General features: G+C 51.4%; 1 protein-coding gene across 2 annotated transcripts in view; it reads left to right on the top strand.

Annotated features, from left to right (window-relative positions):
* The first annotated feature begins 440 nt into the window (after nucleotides 1-440).
* Nucleotides 441-20,273, top strand: part of LOC103091750 (myelin protein zero-like protein 3) — a 42,258-nt gene continuing 22,425 nt past the window's right edge. The window contains exons 1-5 of one of the 2 annotated variants that reach the window (XM_076056816.1): nucleotides 441-587; nucleotides 702-766; nucleotides 8,489-8,562; nucleotides 18,370-18,521; nucleotides 18,654-18,858. In XM_076056816.1, coding sequence (XP_075912931.1) covers nucleotides 8,523-8,562; nucleotides 18,370-18,521; nucleotides 18,654-18,858 — 397 coding nt within the window. In that variant the 5' untranslated portion in view covers nucleotides 441-587; nucleotides 702-766; nucleotides 8,489-8,522. Of the gene's footprint in view, nucleotides 588-701; nucleotides 767-2,791; nucleotides 2,839-8,488; nucleotides 8,563-18,369; nucleotides 18,522-18,653; nucleotides 18,859-20,273 lie in introns of those variants that run through there. The other variant, XM_076056815.1, reaches the window with a different exon arrangement.

The raw sequence follows: 20,273 nt of genomic DNA, 5'->3' as shown, positions 1-20,273 counted from the left end.
TATTCAGTGGCCTAAATTATGGCCCTAGATTTTGGTGTTATAATTTATTTATGTAGTTTATTGTTAAAAATTCGGTCACAGTCCCTATGATCACTGTTACATTGCATTTATGGCTTTTATTTTGGTGATTTCGAAAAGTTTTTTTTTGTTTTGGCCATGTTTTTGTTTATTGTAGTACGGAGTTAGACTGATGGCCTTAATCTCAGTTGTCTTGTGGTTGTTGTTGTTATTTGACTTGCATCCCACTGGGATTTTTTTGCACACAGCGTTGGTGTACGGTGCTATTTCAGGAATATTTTGATATTTTTTTTCCTGTATTTTCTGTTTGCACAGTCACACAAAATCACTTTAAGATGTTTTCTTGTTCATGTTTATTGTTTGTTGCGGTTGCACCCGATTCAAGAGCCGAATGGCTCACAGGGCTATACCAAATAAATGAACTATGAACTGTGTCACAGTTCCGGCCTTCATAGACGCTTCCTTTAACAGCTTGTTAAGGCTACACGGGGGATATTTGTCTTTTGTGCAATAGTGCGGATTTACCATATTACTCCTTTTCCGTATATAAGCTGGCATCAGGACTCAAGGTAAGTGAAAATATAATGTTTTTTTTCTATATATTGATGTAACTTTATTTCGCTTTTTTTTTACTATACAGTATTGATGACGATGCTTATGTGATTCCCCCCACACCGCCCAAGGGGAAGTAATGACGCAGACGTCATTGTAAGCGAGACTCAAACCCGTTACTCGCTCCCAAATCCGGGTAAGGCGCACGTTTGTATTGTACGCACGTTCTACGAATATCACATGTGTTCGATGTATGATATACAGTATTTATGTATGTGTGTTGTATGAAATGTTCAACTTCTTTACTCATCGGGAGTAATTTTTTTTTATTTTCTGGCGGTGTCGGTACGTTACAAGGCCCGCGCCCTGTCAAACATCGGCGACTGAGCAGCGTTAGGCGAGAGGGTGAAGTCAAGGAGCCGCCCTAGTCCAGCAGTGGATAAAGCACAGCCACGTGTAGCCTCTAGCAGGGCTGTAAGGGGCAAGTGGTTGTTAGTAGCAAGTAGCAGCAGCAGCGTCTATGAAGGTAGACACAGACAAAGGTCCCCCGTGTAGCCTCTAGCAGGGCTGTAAGGGGCAAGTGGTTGTTAGTAGCAAGTAGCAGCAGCAGCGTCTATGAAGGTAGACACAGACAAAGGTCCCCCGTGTAGCCTCTAGCAGGGCTGTAAGGGGCAAGTGGTTGTTAGTAGCAAGTAGCAGCAGCAGCGTCTATGAAGGTAGACACAGACAAAGGTCCCCCGTGTAGCCTCTAGCAGGGCTGTAAGGGGCAAGTGGTTGTTAGTAGCAAGTAGCAGCAGCAGCGTCTATGAAGGTAGACACAGACAAAGGTCCCCCGTGTAGCCTCTAGCAGGGCTGTAAGGGGCAAGTGGTTGTTAGTAGCAAGTAGCAGCAGCAGCAGCGTCTATGAAGGTAGACACAGACAAAGGTCCCCCGTGTAGCCTCTAGCAGGGCTGTAAGGGGCAAGTGGTTGTTAGTAGCAAGTAGCAGCAGCAGCGTCTATGAAGGTAGACACAGACAAAGGTCCCCCGTGTAGCCTCTAGCAGGGCTGTAAGGGGCAAGTGGTTGTTAGTAGCAAGTAGCAGCAGCAGCGTCTATGAAGGTAGACACAGACAAAGGTCCCCCGTGTAGCCTCTAGCAGGGCTGTAAGGGGCAAGTGGTTGTTAGTAGCAAGTAGCAGCAGCAGCGTCTATGAAGGTAGACACAGACAAAGGTCCCCCGTGTAGCCTCTAGCAGGGCTGTAAGGGGCAAGTGGTTGTTAGTAGCAAGTAGCAGCAGCAGCGTCTATGAAGGTAGACACAGACAAAGGTCCCCCGTGTAGCCTCTAGCAGGGCTGTAAGGGGCAAGTGGTTGTTAGTAGCAAGTAGCAGCAGCAGCAGCAGCAGCGTCTATGAAGGTAGACACAGACAAAGGTCCCCCGTGTAGCCTCTAGCAGGGCTGTAAGGGGCAAGTGGTTGTTCGTAGCAGCAGCAGCAGCAGCGTCTATGAAGGTAGACACAGACAAAGGTCCCCCGTGTAGCCTCTAGCAGGGCTGTAAGGGGCAAGTGGTTGTTAGTAGCAAGTAGCAGCAGCAGCAGCGTCTATGAAGGTAGACACAGACAAAGGTCCCCCGTGTAGCCTCTAGCAGGGCTGTAAGGGGCAAGTGGTTGTTCGTAGCGAGTAGCAGCAGCAGCAGCGTCTATGAAGGTAGACACAGACAAAGGTCCCCCGTGTAGCCTCTAGCAGGGCTGTAAGGGGCAAGTGCTGTTAGTAGCAAGTAGCAGCAGCAGCGTCTATGAAGGTAGACACAGACAAAGGTCCCCCGTGTAGCCTCTAGCAGGGCTGTAAGGGGCAAGTGCTGTTAGTAGCGAGTAGCAGCAGCAGCGTCTATGAAGGTAGACACAGACAAAGGTCCCCCGTGTAGCCTCTAGCAGGCCTGTAAGGGGCAAGTGGTTGTTCGTAGCGAGTAGCAGCAGCAGCGTCTATGAAGGTAGACACAGACAAAGGTCCCCCGTGTAGCATCTAGCAGGGCTGTAAGGGGCAAGTGGTTGTTCGTAGCGAGTAGCAGCAGCAGCAGCGTCTATGAAGGTAGACACAGACAAAGGTCCCCCGTGTAGCCTCTAGCAGGGCTGTAAGGGGCAAGTGGTTGTTCGTAGCGAGTAGCAGCAGCAGCGTCTATGCTGCCGGCACTGGCGCACAAAGAGGGGTGGGTTGGCCTCGCACCACGCCTGCCTGGCCGCCTTTGTCTCCCCAGGTGGCGATGTTTAATACACACCGCTACCGCTGCACCAGGTACTCATTTGAGGATGTGTGTGCGTCTGTGTCTGCGCGTTTGTCTGCGCGTGTGTCTGTGGCTGCGTGTGCGTGGTTTAGTGGGGAGCGGTGGTGCTGTGGTTAGCGCTACGCTGCGCTACGAACCCGGCCACCCGGGTTCGATTCCCGCTCACGGCCAACACCAAGTGACGATAATCTGAACCGGTCCCGGGCCTCCCCTAGGTCGACTCAGCCTCAAATGAGTACCCGGTGCGGTGTGTAAACATCGCCACTGGGGAGACAAAGGCGGTCGGGCGTGGTGCTGGCCACCCACCCCCTCGTGTACCGTTCCGGCCTTCATAGGTGCTCGCTAACAGCACTTGCCCCTACAGTCTGTTAGGGCTATACGGGGGACCTTTGTTATCTTTGTGGTTTAGTGGTAAATTATTGAAGGTGGAGGGGTTACCAGCCCCTCGCACCCGTCCAGAGCCCCCGTTTAGCCCCTGTGGTGGACACAGACGCCGTGAGACCTCCCCCCACAGCACTGTCCACGACAGAGTTGCCCGTCCGGCACCGCGAGGAGGTAGGGGGTTGTTTTGCCAGAGACACACACACAGAGAGACACAAAGACACAAAGATAACAAAGATTCCCCATATAGACTTAACAGACTGTAGGGGCAAGTGCTGTTAGCGAGCACCTATGAAGGCCGGAAACGGTACACCAGGGGGTGGGTGGCCAGCACCACGCCCGGCCGCCTTTGTCTCCCTCGTGGCGATGTTTACTACACACCACACCAGGTACCCATTTGAGGCTGAGTCGACCTAGGGGAGGCCCGGGACCGGTTCAGATAATCGTCACTGGTGTTGACCGTGAGCGGGAATCGAACCCGGGTCGCTAGGTTCATAGCGCAGCGCGCTAACCGCTACACTATCGCTCACACACAGACACATAGAAACACAGAGACACTCACACATAGACACACACACATAGACACACACACAGGGACACTCACACATAGAAACACAGACACTCACACACACAGAGACACACAGAGACACTCACACATAGAAACACAGACACTCACACATAGAAACACAGAGACACTCACACATAGACACACACAGGGACACTCACACATAGAAACACAGAGACACTCACATAGAAACACAGAGACACTCACACACACAGAGACACACATAGACACTCACACATAGAAACACACAGACACTCACACAGACACACACAGAGACACACACACAGACACACAGAGACACTCACACACACAGACACACACAGAGACACACATAGAAACACACAGAGACACCCACACACACAGAGACACTCATACACACAGACACACACAGAGACACTCATATACAGACACACATAGACACTCACACAGACACACACACATAGACACACACAGAGACACTCGCACACACAGACACACAGAGACACTCATACACAGACACACATAGACACTCACACATAGACACTCACACAGACACTCACACATAGACACTTTGTTGTTTTGCCGTACGTACGTGGCGAATGGCGGTTGTTGTTGCGTGTGTCTGTGTGTGTCTGCGTGTCTCTGCGTGTGTGTCTGTCTCTGCGTGTGTGTCTGCGTGTGTGTCTGTGTGTCTGCGTGTGTGTCTGAGTGTGTCTGTATCTGTGTGTGTGTCTGCGTGTGTCTGTGTGTGTCTGCGTGTGTGTCTGCGTGTGTGTCTGAGTGTGTCTGTATCTGTGTGTGTGTCTGTGTGTGTCTGCGTGTGTGTCTGAGTGTGTCTGTATCTGTGTCTGTGTGCCTGCGTGTGTGTCTTCGTGTATGCGCGTGTCTGTGTGTGTGTCTGCGTGTCTGTGTGTCTGCGCGTGTGTCTGAGTGTGTGTCTGCGTGTGTGCATGTGTGTCTGCGTGTTGTCTGCATGTTTGTTTGCGTGTGTACATGTGTGTCTGCGTGTGTGTCTTTGTGTCTTCGTGTGTGTCTGTGTGTTTCTATGTGTCTTCATGTGTATCTGCGTGTGTCTGCGCGTGTCTATGTGCGTGTCTACGTGTGTCTGTGTGCCTGCGTGTGTGTCTGAGTGTGTCTGTACCTGTATCTGTGTCTGCGTGTGTCTGTGTGCCTGCGTGTGTCTTCGTGTATGCGTGTGTCTCTGTGTGTGTCTGTGTGTGTGTCTGCGTGTGTCTGTGTGCCTGCGTGTGTCTGAGTGTGTATCTGTGTGTGTGTCTGTGTGTGTTTCTATGTGTCTTCGTATGTACATGTGTGTCTGCGTGTGTGTCTGCGCGTGTCTGTGTGTGTCTGAGTGTGTGACTGTGTGTGTGGCTGTGTGTGTGCGTGTGTGTCTGAGTGTGTCTGTATCTGTGTGCCTGCGTGTGTGTCTTCGTGTATGCGCGTGTCTCTGTGTGTGTGTGTCTGCGTGTGTCGGTGTGCCTGCGTGTGTCTGTGTGTCTGCGTGTGTGTCTTCGTATATGCGCTAGTCTGTGTGTGTCTGCGTGTGTCTGTGTGCCTGTGTAGTGGGGAGCGGTGGTGCTGTGGTTAGCGCTACGCTGCGCTATGAACCTGGCGACCCGGGTTCGATTCCCGCTCACGGCCAACACCAGTGACGATTATCTGAACCGGTCCCGGGCCTCCCCTAGGTCGACTCAGCCTCAAATGAGTACCCGGTGCGGTGTGTAAACATCGCCACTAGGGAGACAAAGGCGGTCGGGCGTGGTGCTGGCCACCCACCCCCTCGTGTACCGTTCCGGCCTTCATAGGTGCTCGCTAACAGCACTTGCCTCTACAGTCTGTTAAGGCTATACGGGGGATCTTTGGCTGTCTGTGTGGGGAGCGGTAGTGTCACGGTTAGCGCACTGTGCTATGAACCGTGGCGACTCGGCCAACACCAGTGACGATTATCTGAACCGGTCCTGGGCCTCCCCTAGGTCGACTCAGCCTAAAATGAGTAGCTGGTGCGGTGTCTAGTAAACATCGCTACTAGGGAGACAAAAGCGGCCGGGCATGGTGTTGGCGACTCACCCCCTCGTGTGCTGTGCCGACCTTCATTGGTGCTCGCTAACAGCACAGTCTGTTAAGGTTATACTGGGGGATCTTGGTCTACGTGTGTCTCTTGAGTAGAGGCCGACCGAAACCAGAAACCGTAAGTAAAAAATTTACTTTCGACCAAGACCGAAACAGAAAGGTACATAACCGGTGGTTAGTATTGAGTGTGTGCCTGCCTATTACCATCATTAAGGGAAAAAACGATGATCCAATCTCCGACCCCCAGGAACAGGTTTGCAGATTTGCCGAGCATATCTGTGAAGTCCTGGGGGAGGGGAAATCCCTCGACATGGAAAACATCGTAGGACAAAGTGGGTATGACCCTGTTGAGGCTGCGGTGCCTCAAATATTGGAGGAAGAAGTCACCCCCTGCAAGTGGCTGGCAGAGGTGCCATATATTGAGGAAGTACTAAAGGCGATCCAGAGTCTGAGACCAGGAAAGGTACCGGGCAGAGATGATCTGCCAAGCAAAATGCTTAGGGAGGGTGGCGTTTGTGCACAAACTGCCCTACATGACATCATAACAACAGTCTGGACCACTGGATGGGCTCTGTAGGATTGGAAGGATGCCCTTGTGGTCCCCCTCTTTAAGAAGGGGGACCGCACAGACTGTAACAACTACAGGGGCATCTCACTCCTAAGTGTGGCGGGAAAGGTCCTGGCAAGGATTATTCAACATGGCCTTGCCAGGCACGCTGAAGAGAGGCTTGCGAAGCCCCAATGTGGTTTCAGGAAAGGGCTGTCCTGCACAGATGCCATATTTTCTGTCCATCTGCTACAGCAGATGTGTAGGGAATTCCAACAAGACCTACATTTCTTTCTAGATTTGAAGTTTCCGTGACTGCAAGGATCCATACTCTGTTTTTTTTCCAAAAGAACCAAAGACCTACATCGCTGCTTTATTGACCTGGTCAAGGCCTATGATACCATCAGTAGGCCTGGGCTCTGGGTTGTTCTTCGTGCTTTCGGAGTACCTGACCCTCTTTTCACGATCATTAAGGACCTTCATGATGGTGAGTGGGCCCGGGTAAAACTACGTGGCCAGGAGTAAAAGCCATTCCTTGTACACCTTTGGGTGCGACAGGGATGTCCTCTGGCTCCAATATTATTTAACATCTATTTTGACCATGTAGTTTGTGAAGCCTTAAATAGCTATACCGGAGGAATTTCCATTTGGTACAGATATAATGGGAGGCTGATCGATGCCCGGGTGAGGTCAAGGGATGGCTCCCTTTTGGTCAATCACGTTATGTATGCCGATGATTTGGTAATTGCTGCTCATTCAGAGGAGTTGGAGACGCTGCTACTGAAACTGGAGCGTGCCACTAAGAGGTGGGGCCTTACCATCAGCCCCACCAAAACTAAGCACCTGCCTGGGTATTTTGTAACATCGGACACTCCACCCCCACAACTCCCAATTGGTGATGGGGCAATTGTGGAGAGTTTCCCATACCTGGGCAGTGGGCTTATGACTGTCTCCGGTTTAACAGGTCTCACTCCGAATCAGTCGAGTGGCAATATCTTTTCACCGGTTGCGTAACGCTGTGTGGAAGCTACCTGGTCTGTCGCTCCGCACAAAGCTTCAGGTCTTCTCGGCCAAAGTCATTCCCTCCCTTCTCTACGCTTGCGAAACGTGGAGCCCCCTAATGGAACATCTTTGCCGGTTAGAAACATTTAGGCTGGCCTGCCTACGATCCATCCTGGGTTTAACCAGGCTGGATTGTGTGAGGAGCTCACAAATCCTTGAAAGATCTAGGCAAAGTCCCATCGGTGAGCTCCTCCGGCAGGCAAGGCTGCATTGACTGGGCCATGTAGCCCGCATGCCCAGCCACCGCATGCCTAAACAGCTTTTGTTTGGCCGGATAGAGGGGGCTAAACGGGCGTGGCACGGGCTAGAGAAGAGATGGAGTGATGTGGTACAGGAGGATCTGGAGCTGATTGCACTTTCTGATGGAGGAGGCTCGTGAAGGACGCTACTGGGCAGTTGGAAGCAGTCGCCCTCCAACAACAACGGAGGGCGGAGGAGCGACGCTGACAACAACGAGCGGAGCGCCGGGTGGCTAAAGCACAGCAAGTTGGCACAGTAGGGGGCACAGGTGGTGCATCAGCCAGTTGTCTCAGTCGACCTGTGGCATCTGGGTTTGCCCCGTGACCTCCTGCCAGCGGGCTTTCGACACTTCACGTGGCCTCAAGGTGCACATAGCCTGGCACAAGCGTCGTGGTGACGTCACCGCCACTTAGTGGCGAATGGCGGTTGTTGTTGTGTGTCTGTCTGCGTGTCTGCGTGTCCGTGTGCCTGCGTGTGTCTTTGTTTCTGCGTGTGCCTGTGTGTTTCTGCGTGTGTGTCTTCGTATGTCACAGTGCCGGCAGCCTTCATGGGGTTGCTAATTCACCACGAATGGCAACTTGCCCCAACACGCAGGGTAGAGACATCATCACCAGCACCACATTGATCTCCATCCAGCAGTGGATAGACCATGGTGGTGATGGTGATTACACTGAGAGACAGAGGAGACTGGAGTGGATTATATTGCAGGATCGTTAGAGATACTGAACATTAGTATTGGCTGCATGTGATTCCTGTGTCGGTGAGTAATCTATCTGTCATGTCCAATTAAATCAATTGATGGATTGTTTTTTGCCAGGTCCCAGCCAGAGAAGCCTTTGAAAGTCAAAGAAATGAACATCATGGTCATTTCCTTCTTCATATTGTGTTTGGGTAAGTACTGTACCCGCATAAACCGAATATGGGCGACACGGTGGCTAGGAGATGGTAACTACCTCGCCTGGTATACAAGAGGTTGTGGGTGTGATCCTGACCCTGACGATGCCTGCTGCTGAATATTTGGAGGCTGCGTCTCTCTCTCTTCCATTATCATTACGGTGGCTAGGATTTTGCATCTCTCTCCCAATGGTGGTGTGGATTATTTCCCAGGTCCTGTTTTCCAGGTCCTCCTGTTTTCCAGGTCCTCCTGTTTTCCCTACACATTTATAATCAACATTACGCGTTTAGAGTATTTGGCTGCTGCTATAAATTTCCACATGGTGATGATAAGCTACTTGGTTGAGCTATCATTTGTGGTGTCCAGGTCCCTTCTGAAAAATAACTACACAGCTCAGTGGGCCTCACCGGGTGTGTGAGTGAATGATTGTGCAGTGTCATGTAGAATCACTTAAACAGACACGTTGTAACAGGTCATATGCTTACACTTTATTAGCCTATTGTACCAGTTGTAGGCACTCCTACCTCTGTCTATACGGTCACTTCTGTTAACCAAATTCCCCTATGTACTTTACACCTCGCTAACCTCCCTATGGCAGCTCTTACTCTCAGCATCTGTGTGAGCAGCGCTCACACAGAGACTTGCACACAGCTTCTCACACAGCACCCCCGTTCCACCGCTGCCCTCGCCTACACTCCCTCAGACTTACTCACTCGTCTGTTCCGGGCGGGGGGATCAACCATCACCCGCCCGGCGACTCATGAGGGTTGAGGTTCGTTCCTGGCTTAAGCGACAGCAGCGAGACGTCTTCTCTGTCTGGTCCCCAGCAACACGAACCCCGCTCCGCTCTCACATCCGTATTTTTATCCCCTTCCCAATTATTCGGCTCCTTAGGGCTGGCGCCTGTCAGGCCATTAATCACCCCTTATCGCACGTCTCCCTCACAACACCTCCGGTGTCAGCATGCAACCCCGGGCTGACCTGGTCTGTACCAGCTTCCCTTACAAATTAGGTGGCGGTTTGCTCGTGCAACCTAACTTTGCACAAGCACACGTGTTTGCCCTCGGTTGCCCTCGGACTACAGTGTGCGCCACGTATTTAACCACACTACATCATCCCCCACCCCCCCCCCCCCCACGATAAAAATGCAGCCGTCCCGGCTGTTAATATACGTCGTAACCAACCCCTAACAACAACACAATCGTAAGCGGTGACCATGAACAAAAACAATAATAAGAACGAGGCGTCGCGAACGAGTGTGTGCGGGTAGAGACGGTTCTGCTCGGTTGTGATAAGTGATCTGCTACAGGAGTCCGCATCGCTCCATCCGTGGCTATTAGGTTCTCCGGTCCTGTAGGCAGTACAGAACAATCCTCCGCACGTCCCATTACCTCAGGCGTGGCGGTCGGATGCATCAGACACATCAGACACCGGCCGCAAGGGATGTGGGGATGAATCGACCGGACCGGACGAGAGGTATGTTTTTAACCGCGATGGATGCACAAACCAGCGCCGCCGGCCCAATCGAATACACACGCACTGCGGCCACTGAACCTCAATGACTTCGACGGGTCCTTGCCAGGGACGGTACAGTTTTTGGGATGTGCCCACAGGCACTTGGGGGAAATGTAACTGTAATGGATTCCGGAGGCACTTTGCATAGGCAACTTCTTTATTACAACACAGCACTCCAACAGTCCTGATACACTGCTACAGCCTAGGGACACAGCCTACTCCTAGCGTGCCGTGACACTGCCTACGCTCTCGGGTCCTCCGCTATAATTACCCTAGGGGAGGCTACCCTGACCCGACCCAGCCAAGGTGCGGGTCTAGACTCTGGCTTCCTCGGACCTCGCCCTTACAAGGGCGTGGGGCTGGGAGTCCCAGAGTCCCACCACCGGCCCGCACAGCGTCCTGCCCCTTACAAGAACAGCGGGGCGAGGGGGTCCAGGATCCTATCTAGCTGCTGGTCTTCGTTCTTCGGCTGCGACTGGTCCCAGATTGGCTGGAGAGGTCCCCTTTTATGCCCCTTGCCCATTGAGGGGTGGGGATGCGAGGGATCCTAGAACCCCCACAGCCCCCCACCCCCACCCCCCCCCCCCGTTGGAGGCGCCGAGGGGCTTAGCTGTCTGGGGATCCTGAGCCCCCAGCAGCCCCTCCCCTCTTGGGCTCGCACTGCAGCCCCTCCCCTGACGGTACAAGGTACCGTTCCATCTATGGCGCTACATAACCAAGCCTTGTCCCCCTCTTTCCAAGGTATTCCTGGCCCTCCCTGTCCCCTTAGCCGCTCGTTACCGGCCTGTCTGCTGCTCAAGTGTTTGCAACATCGGGTCAGGCACCGCCGATCCTTTCCGCGATAATCCCGTTGAGGCATGGGGAGCAAGTCTGTAAGCAGCAAGGACCCCCGGAATGTGGAGATCCCAATCCGACTGGCCCTGAGTCACTTGCTGGCATAACATGGTGGTGAGGGTTCTATACAACCGCTCAACCATCCCGTCAGTCTGTGGATAATACGGTGAGGTGCGTATTTTCTGCACCTCCTGGAGCAACTTGGAGGAGAAATTCCTGCCCTGATCCGTGAGTAGTTTCTCCAGGGCCCCCTTATCTCGGACATAGCCATTCACAAAGGCGTCGGCTATAGCTGCAGCTGACTGCCAGGCCATAGGCCAACGAGTTACGTATTCGATCCCAACAAGGAGGTACTTGTGCCCTCTCTGGGAGACCGGAAAGGGACCCAAAATGTCAAGGGCCACCAATTCATTCACCCGTTACACAACAATGGATTGTTACGGAATCTGCGGTCGCAGGGCGGGAGATTTCCAATGCGCACAATCGGCACAACCTTTAATCAGGAGGAGGACATCACTTTCCATGCCAGGCCAGTAAAAGTATTTTTCAACGTTGCCAACGTTTTATGTACACCCAGATGCATTAAATTCTCGTGTACAGCTTTCGTAAGTTTACCCCTAAAGACCCTGGGTACGATCAAGGAATAATGCTGGGACTCCCCCTCCCACCGCATGAGGAATCCCTCACGCAGCACAATGGTTGGGCGATCCATGGGCCCCGGTCCCCGAGAAGCACGATGGCGCAACGTCAATAGTGAGGCATCATCAACCTGCAGCTTAGCCCACGTCTCATGGTCAAGATCCAGAACAGAATCACGTGGCGACTGAGCGCCTGCCTCCTGCGTTGTCCTGGACACCGCAAGCATCATGGGCGCCTCCCCTTTCGAGGGCTTACATCGTGATGCGCCTGAGGCACACGTGCACGTGACATGGGGCGGCAATCGGGACAAGGCGTCAGCGTTGACGTGCCGGGTGCCTTTCCTGTGCACCACTGTGAATGAGAATCCCTGGAGGATTTCGAGCCATTGGGACAACTGCCTGGAAGGCTGGTCGATGCGCAGGGAGTACTGGAGGGCCGCATGGTCCATGCAAACGACAAAGTCCCGTCCATACAAATAAGGATGATAGAGTTGAATGAAATGGACCATGGCCAGTAACTCCCTGCGCGTGACGCAATAGCGCTGTTCAGCCGGAGACAGAACTCAACTGCCGTAAGCAACCACTCGCTCTGTGCCCTCAACAAGCTGGGAAAGGACTGCCCTGATGCCCGTATCGCTGGCGTCTGTGTCCAAAATGAAGGGCTTAGCAAAATCGGGATATGCGAGTGGAGGGGCATCGGCGAGCACGGCATGGAGAGCGAGGAAGGAATCCTCTTCAGCCTTATCCCACCAAAATCTCTGGACCTTGGCCATGAGGGCGTGTAGCGGCTTAACAATGGTGGCAAAATTTTTAACTAACCGCCGGTAGTAAAAAGCGAATCCAACAAAACTGCGGACGTCTGCTACCAACTTAGACGCCTGTCACATGCGCACACACGAGGTCTTTTCTGGATCTGTGGCGACACCGGCCGTGCTAACTATTTGGCCCAAGTACTTAACCGATGTCTGAAGCAAATGGCATTTCTGTGGCTTGAATTTCAAATTGGCCACACGTACTCTCTCGAAATCTGAGCGCAATCGCTGTAAATGTTCGTCAAAGGTTTTGCTAAAGACGATGATCATCCAAATATAGAAGGCAAGAATCCCATTGCAACCCTGCTAGGACTAATTCCATTAACTGATGAAAGGTGGCTGGCGCTGAATTCAATCCTATCAGAAGGCAATTTTAGTGATAAAGGCCTTTGGGCGTTCGAAAAGCAGTTTTAGGATAATAAATTGAGCGTCAAAAATAATTGCGCGCCCGACAATGCATCGAGCGATTCATCCATACAAGGAAGGGGATACGCATCTGCCACCAATATCTTACTTAACTTGCGAAAATTAATGCAAAATCTCAAGTTTCCATCACGCTTCTTCACGAGGACTATGGGCGCTCCCCATGGGCTATTGGGCGGAGCAATAATATCTGCTGCCAGCATCTCGTCAACAACCAGGCGTACCTGTTCCTTCTCAGCGGGGCTGAGTCTATGCGAATTAATCCGAATTGGGGGCGAATCGCCCGTATTGATGTGATGATGGAGGAGAGAAGTGCGCCCAATATCAAATTTGCCAGTACTAAACACATCCGAAAAATCGTTCAAGAACCGGCGCAGCTGAGCTCGTTGAACTACCGTAAGTGCAAGGTTCTCAGAGCACAGAGATTCCAGCCACGCGGAATCCGGCTCATCAGGTTTATCCACGCTACCCGCAACCACATGAGCCGGCTCCGCATCCCCAAGACAACGGGCCACCGAAGCGTGTGCCAGGACAGTACCCGCCTGAATCACAACCGGCGCGTGTCCCGCATTCAGTACTTGCAGAAACGGTGTCTGCTCGGCGGATATAACCGTCATAGCCCCCCACTAGCGAAGGGGATCGCGACACGACATTAGAAGGGGTAAGCAGGATCCCCTCCTCCGGCCCCGGTGAAGGCAACTCCTTGTGCAAATGCAGCGGTATGAGCATTTGGGAACCTGTAGGCACCTTAACGGTTTGGCTAGCCATCGCATGAATGACAGCGTTCTGTGATGGCTGTCGACCAGGGGAATGTAGAAACTGCAACCACTGTCCAGACAGTAATTCAATGCACCCCTTGTCGATTAGAATTTTCAAGGGCATCCTGCTCAGAAAATCGGTGCCCAACAAACAGGGCGCGGCCAACATTCGTGACACTATAATTTGACCTTCCAAAAGGATTTCCCCAATTTGAACAGAGGCCAACATTTTCCCCATTATACCCCCCTTAAGCCGCAACACAAGCGCTTTCCATGGGGGCAAAAGGATTGGATGACGATGCCCTGGCCGCCACCGGTGGCCGGTCGTTGAGGTCGAGGTGTGTTTGGATGCCGTGAGCCACCTGCAGGGAGGTCGTCCTCTGTCACGGCAAGGGTGACCCCCATCTCCCGAGCCAAGGAGAGAAGTCGCTCCAAGGCAAGAGAGTCCAGAGTGAGTCTGTCCATTCGCGGAAAAGCCGCGTGCCCCAGAGCGAGGAGAGCACTGCGAAATGCCAGCGGCGTCTCGTTCTCGCCCCTTCGTCACAGGCGAAATCTTCTACGCACATTAGACGGGGGGTCGTAAATAGCAGCCGTCTCGGCGTAGGCGCGCGTAAGGGTCGCTCTATCCGACTCGGGGATGGCGAAGAAAGCGGCAAGCGAGTCGTCGTCGAGGGCCGTGGGAAGAGCTCGGAACGCTTTGCAGGGCGTCCCACCGAGATGTAGGCGGCTTCAAACCAACGACGAAAGGCCATCCAATCGCCCTCCGCAGCTGCAAACTGGCGCACCAGCGGCAGTCGTCGAAGCTTGGAGGCATCCTCCAGCTTGGGAGTTGGCGGCTGCTGCTGCTGCGGCGTGGGCTGATCACGTGAAATGGCGAACGCATGGAGCCCAGCTGCAGCCTCCAAAATGGCGGATGGGTCCGGTGCTCCCGACGCCTCGGACCCGACAGCGGCAGGAAGCGCATCTTGGTGACTGGTGGTCAACGCAGCCGTCATTCGCTCGAACAGACGAGCGGCGGCCGACAACAGCCTCCCCAGATGACCAGCGATGTCCAGCCAGCTCTGCGGAGGAGGTTGCAGGGCTGGACTTTCTCCTGCGCCGACTGCAGCACGTCGTCGGAGCGGCCGCTCGAAGCTCCGTCAACCGGAGCTGTTGGAGGGATGATGTCTTGCTCGGCCTCATCGTCCGACGACGCAGCAGGTGGGTTTCTTCGTTTCGTCACCGACTTGAACATGACGGCAAAGGTTCATTGGCACTTCTAACACCAAATGTAGTGTCGTGTAGAATCACTCAGACGGACACGTTGTAACAGGTCATCTGCTTACACTTTTATTATCCTATTCTTGTACCAGTTGTAGGCACTCCTATCTCTGTCTACACGGTCACTTCTGTTAACCAAATTCCCCTATCTAATTTACACCTCGCTAACCTGCCTATGGCAGCTCTTGCTCTCAGCAACTCCGCACTCAAAGCTCCGCAAACAGCAGCCCTCACACAGAGGCTTGCACACAGCTTCTCACACAGCACCCCCATTCTACCGCTGCCCTCGCCTACACTCCCTCAGACCCACTCACTCGTCCATCCCGGGTGGGGGGATCAACCATCACCCACCCGGCGACTCTTAAGGGTTTAGGTTCGTTCCTGGTCCCCAGCAACACGAACCCCGTTCCGCTCTCACGTCCGTATTTTTATCCCCTTCCCAATTATCCGGATCTTTAGGGCTGGCGCCTGTCAGGCCATTAATCACCCCTTATCGCACGTCTCCCTCACAACACCTCCGGTGTCAGTGTGCAACCCCGGGCTGACCTGGTCTGTACCAGCTTCCCTTCCAAATTAGGTGGCGGTTTGCTCGTGCAGCCTAACGTTGCACAAGCACACGTGTTTGTCCTCGGTTGCCCTCGGACTACAGTGTGCGCCATGTATTTAACTACACTACAATTACTCTTTGTTTTTTTTACACTACAATTGTGTGAGTGTGATCGTGGGTGAGTGAGATGGTGGGTGAGTGAATTATTGAGTGGGTGAGTGAGATGGTGGGTGAGTGGGTTGGCGGCTGAGTGAATGATTTAGTGAGTGAGTGAGATGGTGGGCGAGTGAGATGGTGGGTGAGTGAGATGGTGGGTGAGATGGTGAGTGAGTGAATGATTGAGTGGGTGAGTGAGATGGTGGGTGAGTGGGTTGGCGGGTGAGTGAATGATTTAGTGAGTGAGAGAGATGGTGGGCGAGTGAGATGGTAGGTGTGTGAGATGGTGGGTGAGTGAATGATTGAGTGGGCAAGTGAATGATTGAGTGGGTGTGTGAGATGGTGGGTGAGTAAAATGGTGGGTGAGTAAAATGGTGGGTGAGTGAATGATTACGTGAGTGAGTGAATGATTGAGTGCGTGAGTGAATGATTGAGTGGGTGAGTGAGATGGTGGGTGAGTGGGTTGGTGGCTGAGTGAATGATTTAGTGAGAAAGTGAGATGGTGGGCGAGTGAGATGGTGGGTGAGTGAGATGGTGGGTGAGTGAGATGGTGGGTGAGTGAGATGGTGAGTGAGTGAATGATTGAGCGGGTGAGTGAATGATTGAGTGGGTGAGTGAGATGGTGGGTGAGTGGGTTGGCAGGTGAGTGAGTGATTGAGTGCGTGAGTGAATGATTGAGTGGGTGAGTGAATGATTGATTGGGTGAGTGAATAATTTTTTGGGTGAGTGAGATGGTGGGTGAGTGAGATGGTGAGTGAGTTAATGATTAAGTGGGTGAGTGAATGATTGAGTGGATGAGTGAGATGGTGGGTGAATGAATGATTAGGTAAGTGGGTGAATCTTAACTTAAAGCTTTAGTGACTGTAGGAATTCATATTCTTTGGTTCTTTCGGTAAAGTCACGTAGATAGGTTGAAAGAAAATAACTAAAAACTACGATGTTTCGATCACAACACAAGCGATCGTCATCAGGAGCAAAAAAAAGTAAAGCTGCTGAAGGTTTAGAATGGGTGTGGCCCAAGGGTCATAAACAAAGTGGGTGGGGCTAGTGATGTTAGACTGAGAAATTTGACCTGTTAATGTAAAATCAGATTTTACATTAACAGGTTAAATTTCTCACACCAACACAGCCGCCTCGCACGCCGACGTGGCAGCGGTACTGCGATCTTCCATTAACATACAGTGAGGGAAAAAAAGTATTTGATCCCCTGCTGATTTTGTACATTTACCCACTGACAAAGAAATGATCAGTCTATAATTTTAATGGTAGGTTTATTTGAACAGTGAGAGACAGAATAACAACAAAATCCAGAAAAACGCAAGTCAAAAATGTTATAAATTGATTTGCATTTTAATGAGGGAAATAAGTATTTGACCCCTCTCAATCAGAAAGATTTCTGGCTCCCAAGTGTCTTTTATACAGGTAACGAGCTGAGATTAGGAGCACACTCTTAAAGGGAGTGCTCCTAATCTCAGCTTGTTACCTGTATAAAAGACACCTGTCCACAGAAGCAATCAATCAAATAGATTCCAAACTCTCCACCATGGCCAAGACCAAAGAGCTCTCCAAGGATGTCAGGACAAGATTGTAGACCTGCACAAGGCTGGAATGGGCTACAAGACCATTGCCAAGCAGCTTGGTGAGAAGGTGACAACAGTTGGTGCGATTATTCGCAAATGGAAGATACACAAAATAACTGTCAATCTCCGTCGGCCTGGGGCTCCATGCAAGATCTCACCTCGTGGAGGTGCAATGATCATGAGAACGGTGAGGAATCAGCCCAGAACTACACGGGAGGATCTTATCAATGCTCTCAAGGCAGCTGGGACCATAGTCGCCAAAAAAACAATTGGTAACACACTACGCCGTGAAGGACTGAAATTCTGCAGTGCCCGCAAGGTGCCCCTGTTCAAGAAAGCACATATACATGTCCGTCTGAATTTTGCCAATGAACATCTGAATGATTCAGAGGACAATTGGGTGAAAGTGTTGTGGTCAAATGAGACCAAAATGGAGCTCTTTGGCATCAACTCAACTCGCCGTGTTTGGAGGAGGAGGAATGCTACCTATGACCCCAAGAACACCATCCCCACTGTCAAACATGGAGGTGGAAACATTATGCTTTGGAGGTGTTTTTCTGCTAAGGGGATAGGACAACTTCACCGCATCAAAGGGACGATGGACGGGGCCATGTACCATCAAATCTTAGGTGAGAACCTCCTTCCCTCAGCCAGGGCATTGAAAATGGGTTGTGGATGGGTATTCCAGCATGACAATGACCCAAAACACATGGCCAAGGCAACAAAGGAGTGGCTCAAGAAGAAGCACATTAAGGTCCTGGAGGGACCTAGCCAGTCTCCAGACCTTAATCCCATAGAAAATCTGTGGAGGGAGCTGAAGGTTCGAGTTGCCAAACGTCAGCCTAGAAACCTTAATGACTTGGAGAAGATCTGCAAAGAGGAGTGGGACAAAACCCTCCTGAGATGTGTGCAAACCTGGTGGCCAACTACAAAAAACGTCTGACCTCTGTGATTGCCAACAAGGGTTTTAACACCAAGTACTAAGTCATGTTTTGCAGAGGGGTCAAATACTTATTTCCCTCATTAAAATGCCAATGAATTTATAACATTTTTGACATGCGTTTTTCTGGATGTTTTTGTTGTTATTCTGTTTCTCACTGTTCAAATAAACCTACCATTAAAATTATAGACTGATCATATCTTTGTCAGTGGGCAAACGTACAAAATCAGTAGGGGATCAAATACTTTTTTCCCTCACTGTACCTAAAATTTGGGCTTCTCTGTTGTCCATCTTCGTGAGGATTTGACTGCGTACTAATTGTGCATTTTCCTCTTTGCAGTGTGCGTACACCCGCTTGAAGCAGTTAGTGTTACTCTGATGCCACATGGAAGCGTCAGTGCTGGCAAGGTCTTGACTCTTACGTGCAACTTTACATCAGATGCAAAAACTAGTCCACAGACTTGGATGACCTGGAGTTTTGGAAATGCTGAGGTGAGCTGCCTGCTATGCAAGCTTTCGATTTCCCAACTAAGGATGAACGCAGTGATCAGATCCGTCTCTCTGACCCACACGTTTATATTTCCCATCTTTCCGCCGTCGGTTACAATACCTCTTATCTTGCAGGTCTGCAAATATGTGAATAATAATTTGAGGCCAATCTCCAACGAAGCCTTCAAGCATCGAACGACCTGCCATGGTGACATCAAGAGAAATTTTATCCAAATGTCAATTTCTAACATTCAAGTTAACGACAGTGGAATATACAAGTGTGACGTCAGCAATTTCCCTGATCAAACACCAGGAGAAGAATCCACCAATATTTCTATTGGTAAGTACAATGTTTGGGTGTTTTTTGTCCTGTGCATGTTGGCTGCGCAGAATCGCGAGTAGGTTTTATGTGGCAGTGGCATATGTTGTAAAGTAAAATAATATGTATAAAACAAATAAACCCCTGCAGATTGACCACGCAAACTACAGGAAGGTCTCAGAGTACGCGGCGAGGGTTAGATTCCGTGTACTCCCCCCACTTGAGCGCAAATTCGTGTAAGTTGGGGTGCGCCTGTACTAGAGTATATATACACTACTATATACTAATACTAGCTTAACTACCCGGCTTCGCCCGGAACTTCGATTCACCACGCCCGGCCGCCTTTGTCTCCCCAATGGCGATGTTCACACACCACACCAGTTATGTGTTTGAGGCTGAGTCGACCTAGGGGTGGTGGCCACGAGCGGGAATCGAACTCGGGTCGCCGGGTTCGTAGCGCAGCGCGTGAATCGCTACGCAGGCGCTGCCTCCCCTACACACACAGGATAAAGACAAAGATCTCCCGTGTAGCCTATGAGACTGTAGGGGGCAAGTGCTGTTAGCGAGCACCTATCAAGGCCAGCACGGCACACGAGGGGGTGGGTGGCGAGCACCACGCCCGGCCGCCTTTGTCCCCCCAGTGGCGATGTTCACACAGCACACCAGTTACTCATTTGAGGCTGAGTCGACCTAGGGGAGGCCCATGACCAGTAAAAATAATCGTCACCGGTGGTGGCCGTGAACGGGAATCAAACTCGGGTTGCCGGGTTTGTAGCGCGGCGTAGCGCTAACCACTACACTACCGCTCCCCCCCCCACACACACATACAGACACACACCCACACACACCCACACACACAGACAGCGCGCTAACCACTACACTACAATGCGTTACGCTTCCACATGCGCGGGTCACATGACAGATTTGACGTCACAGCTCACTTGCCGTGCAAAAAATATATGCATTATTGAGCTCCCCCCCAAAAAAAAAACCACACACAAAGTGTATTTTTATAATTTTTGCATGGTGTACATTCTGGAAAGTACCCACATGGCAAATTTCAAGTTTGTTGCATGTCGGGAAGTACACTAAACATTTTGAACAGACACAAAATCGCAACTTTACCTTTTATATATATGGAGATAGACTACTATATACTACTATATACTATTGTAGTTAGTTCAACTGAGTCGCAGACATACTCTTTGGAGGCAACACATTTATTAATACCAACACACGGGGTAACTCCCTCTTAACAGGATAACAACCTATGGTGGTGGATCACCAGGCTAACTACACTAATTACACTGGGAGTAGCTGCAATGGACCAGACCATAGCTTGGGTCCCGGTCCACATGTTGGTGACTGTAGGATGTAAAACGTAGATTCTTCAGGATGAACAACAGCAGCCGGTCCCTCTCGTAGACCCGGCTTAT

This window comes from Petromyzon marinus, chromosome 78, assembly GCF_048934315.1.
Source record: "Petromyzon marinus isolate PM22_M1 ecotype Great Lakes invasive population chromosome 78, UKy_Petmar_22M1.pri1.0, whole genome shotgun sequence".
Classification (NCBI taxonomy): Eukaryota; Metazoa; Chordata; class Hyperoartia; order Petromyzontiformes; family Petromyzontidae; genus Petromyzon; species Petromyzon marinus.
This window is presented reverse-complemented; position numbering and strand designations above follow the sequence as displayed.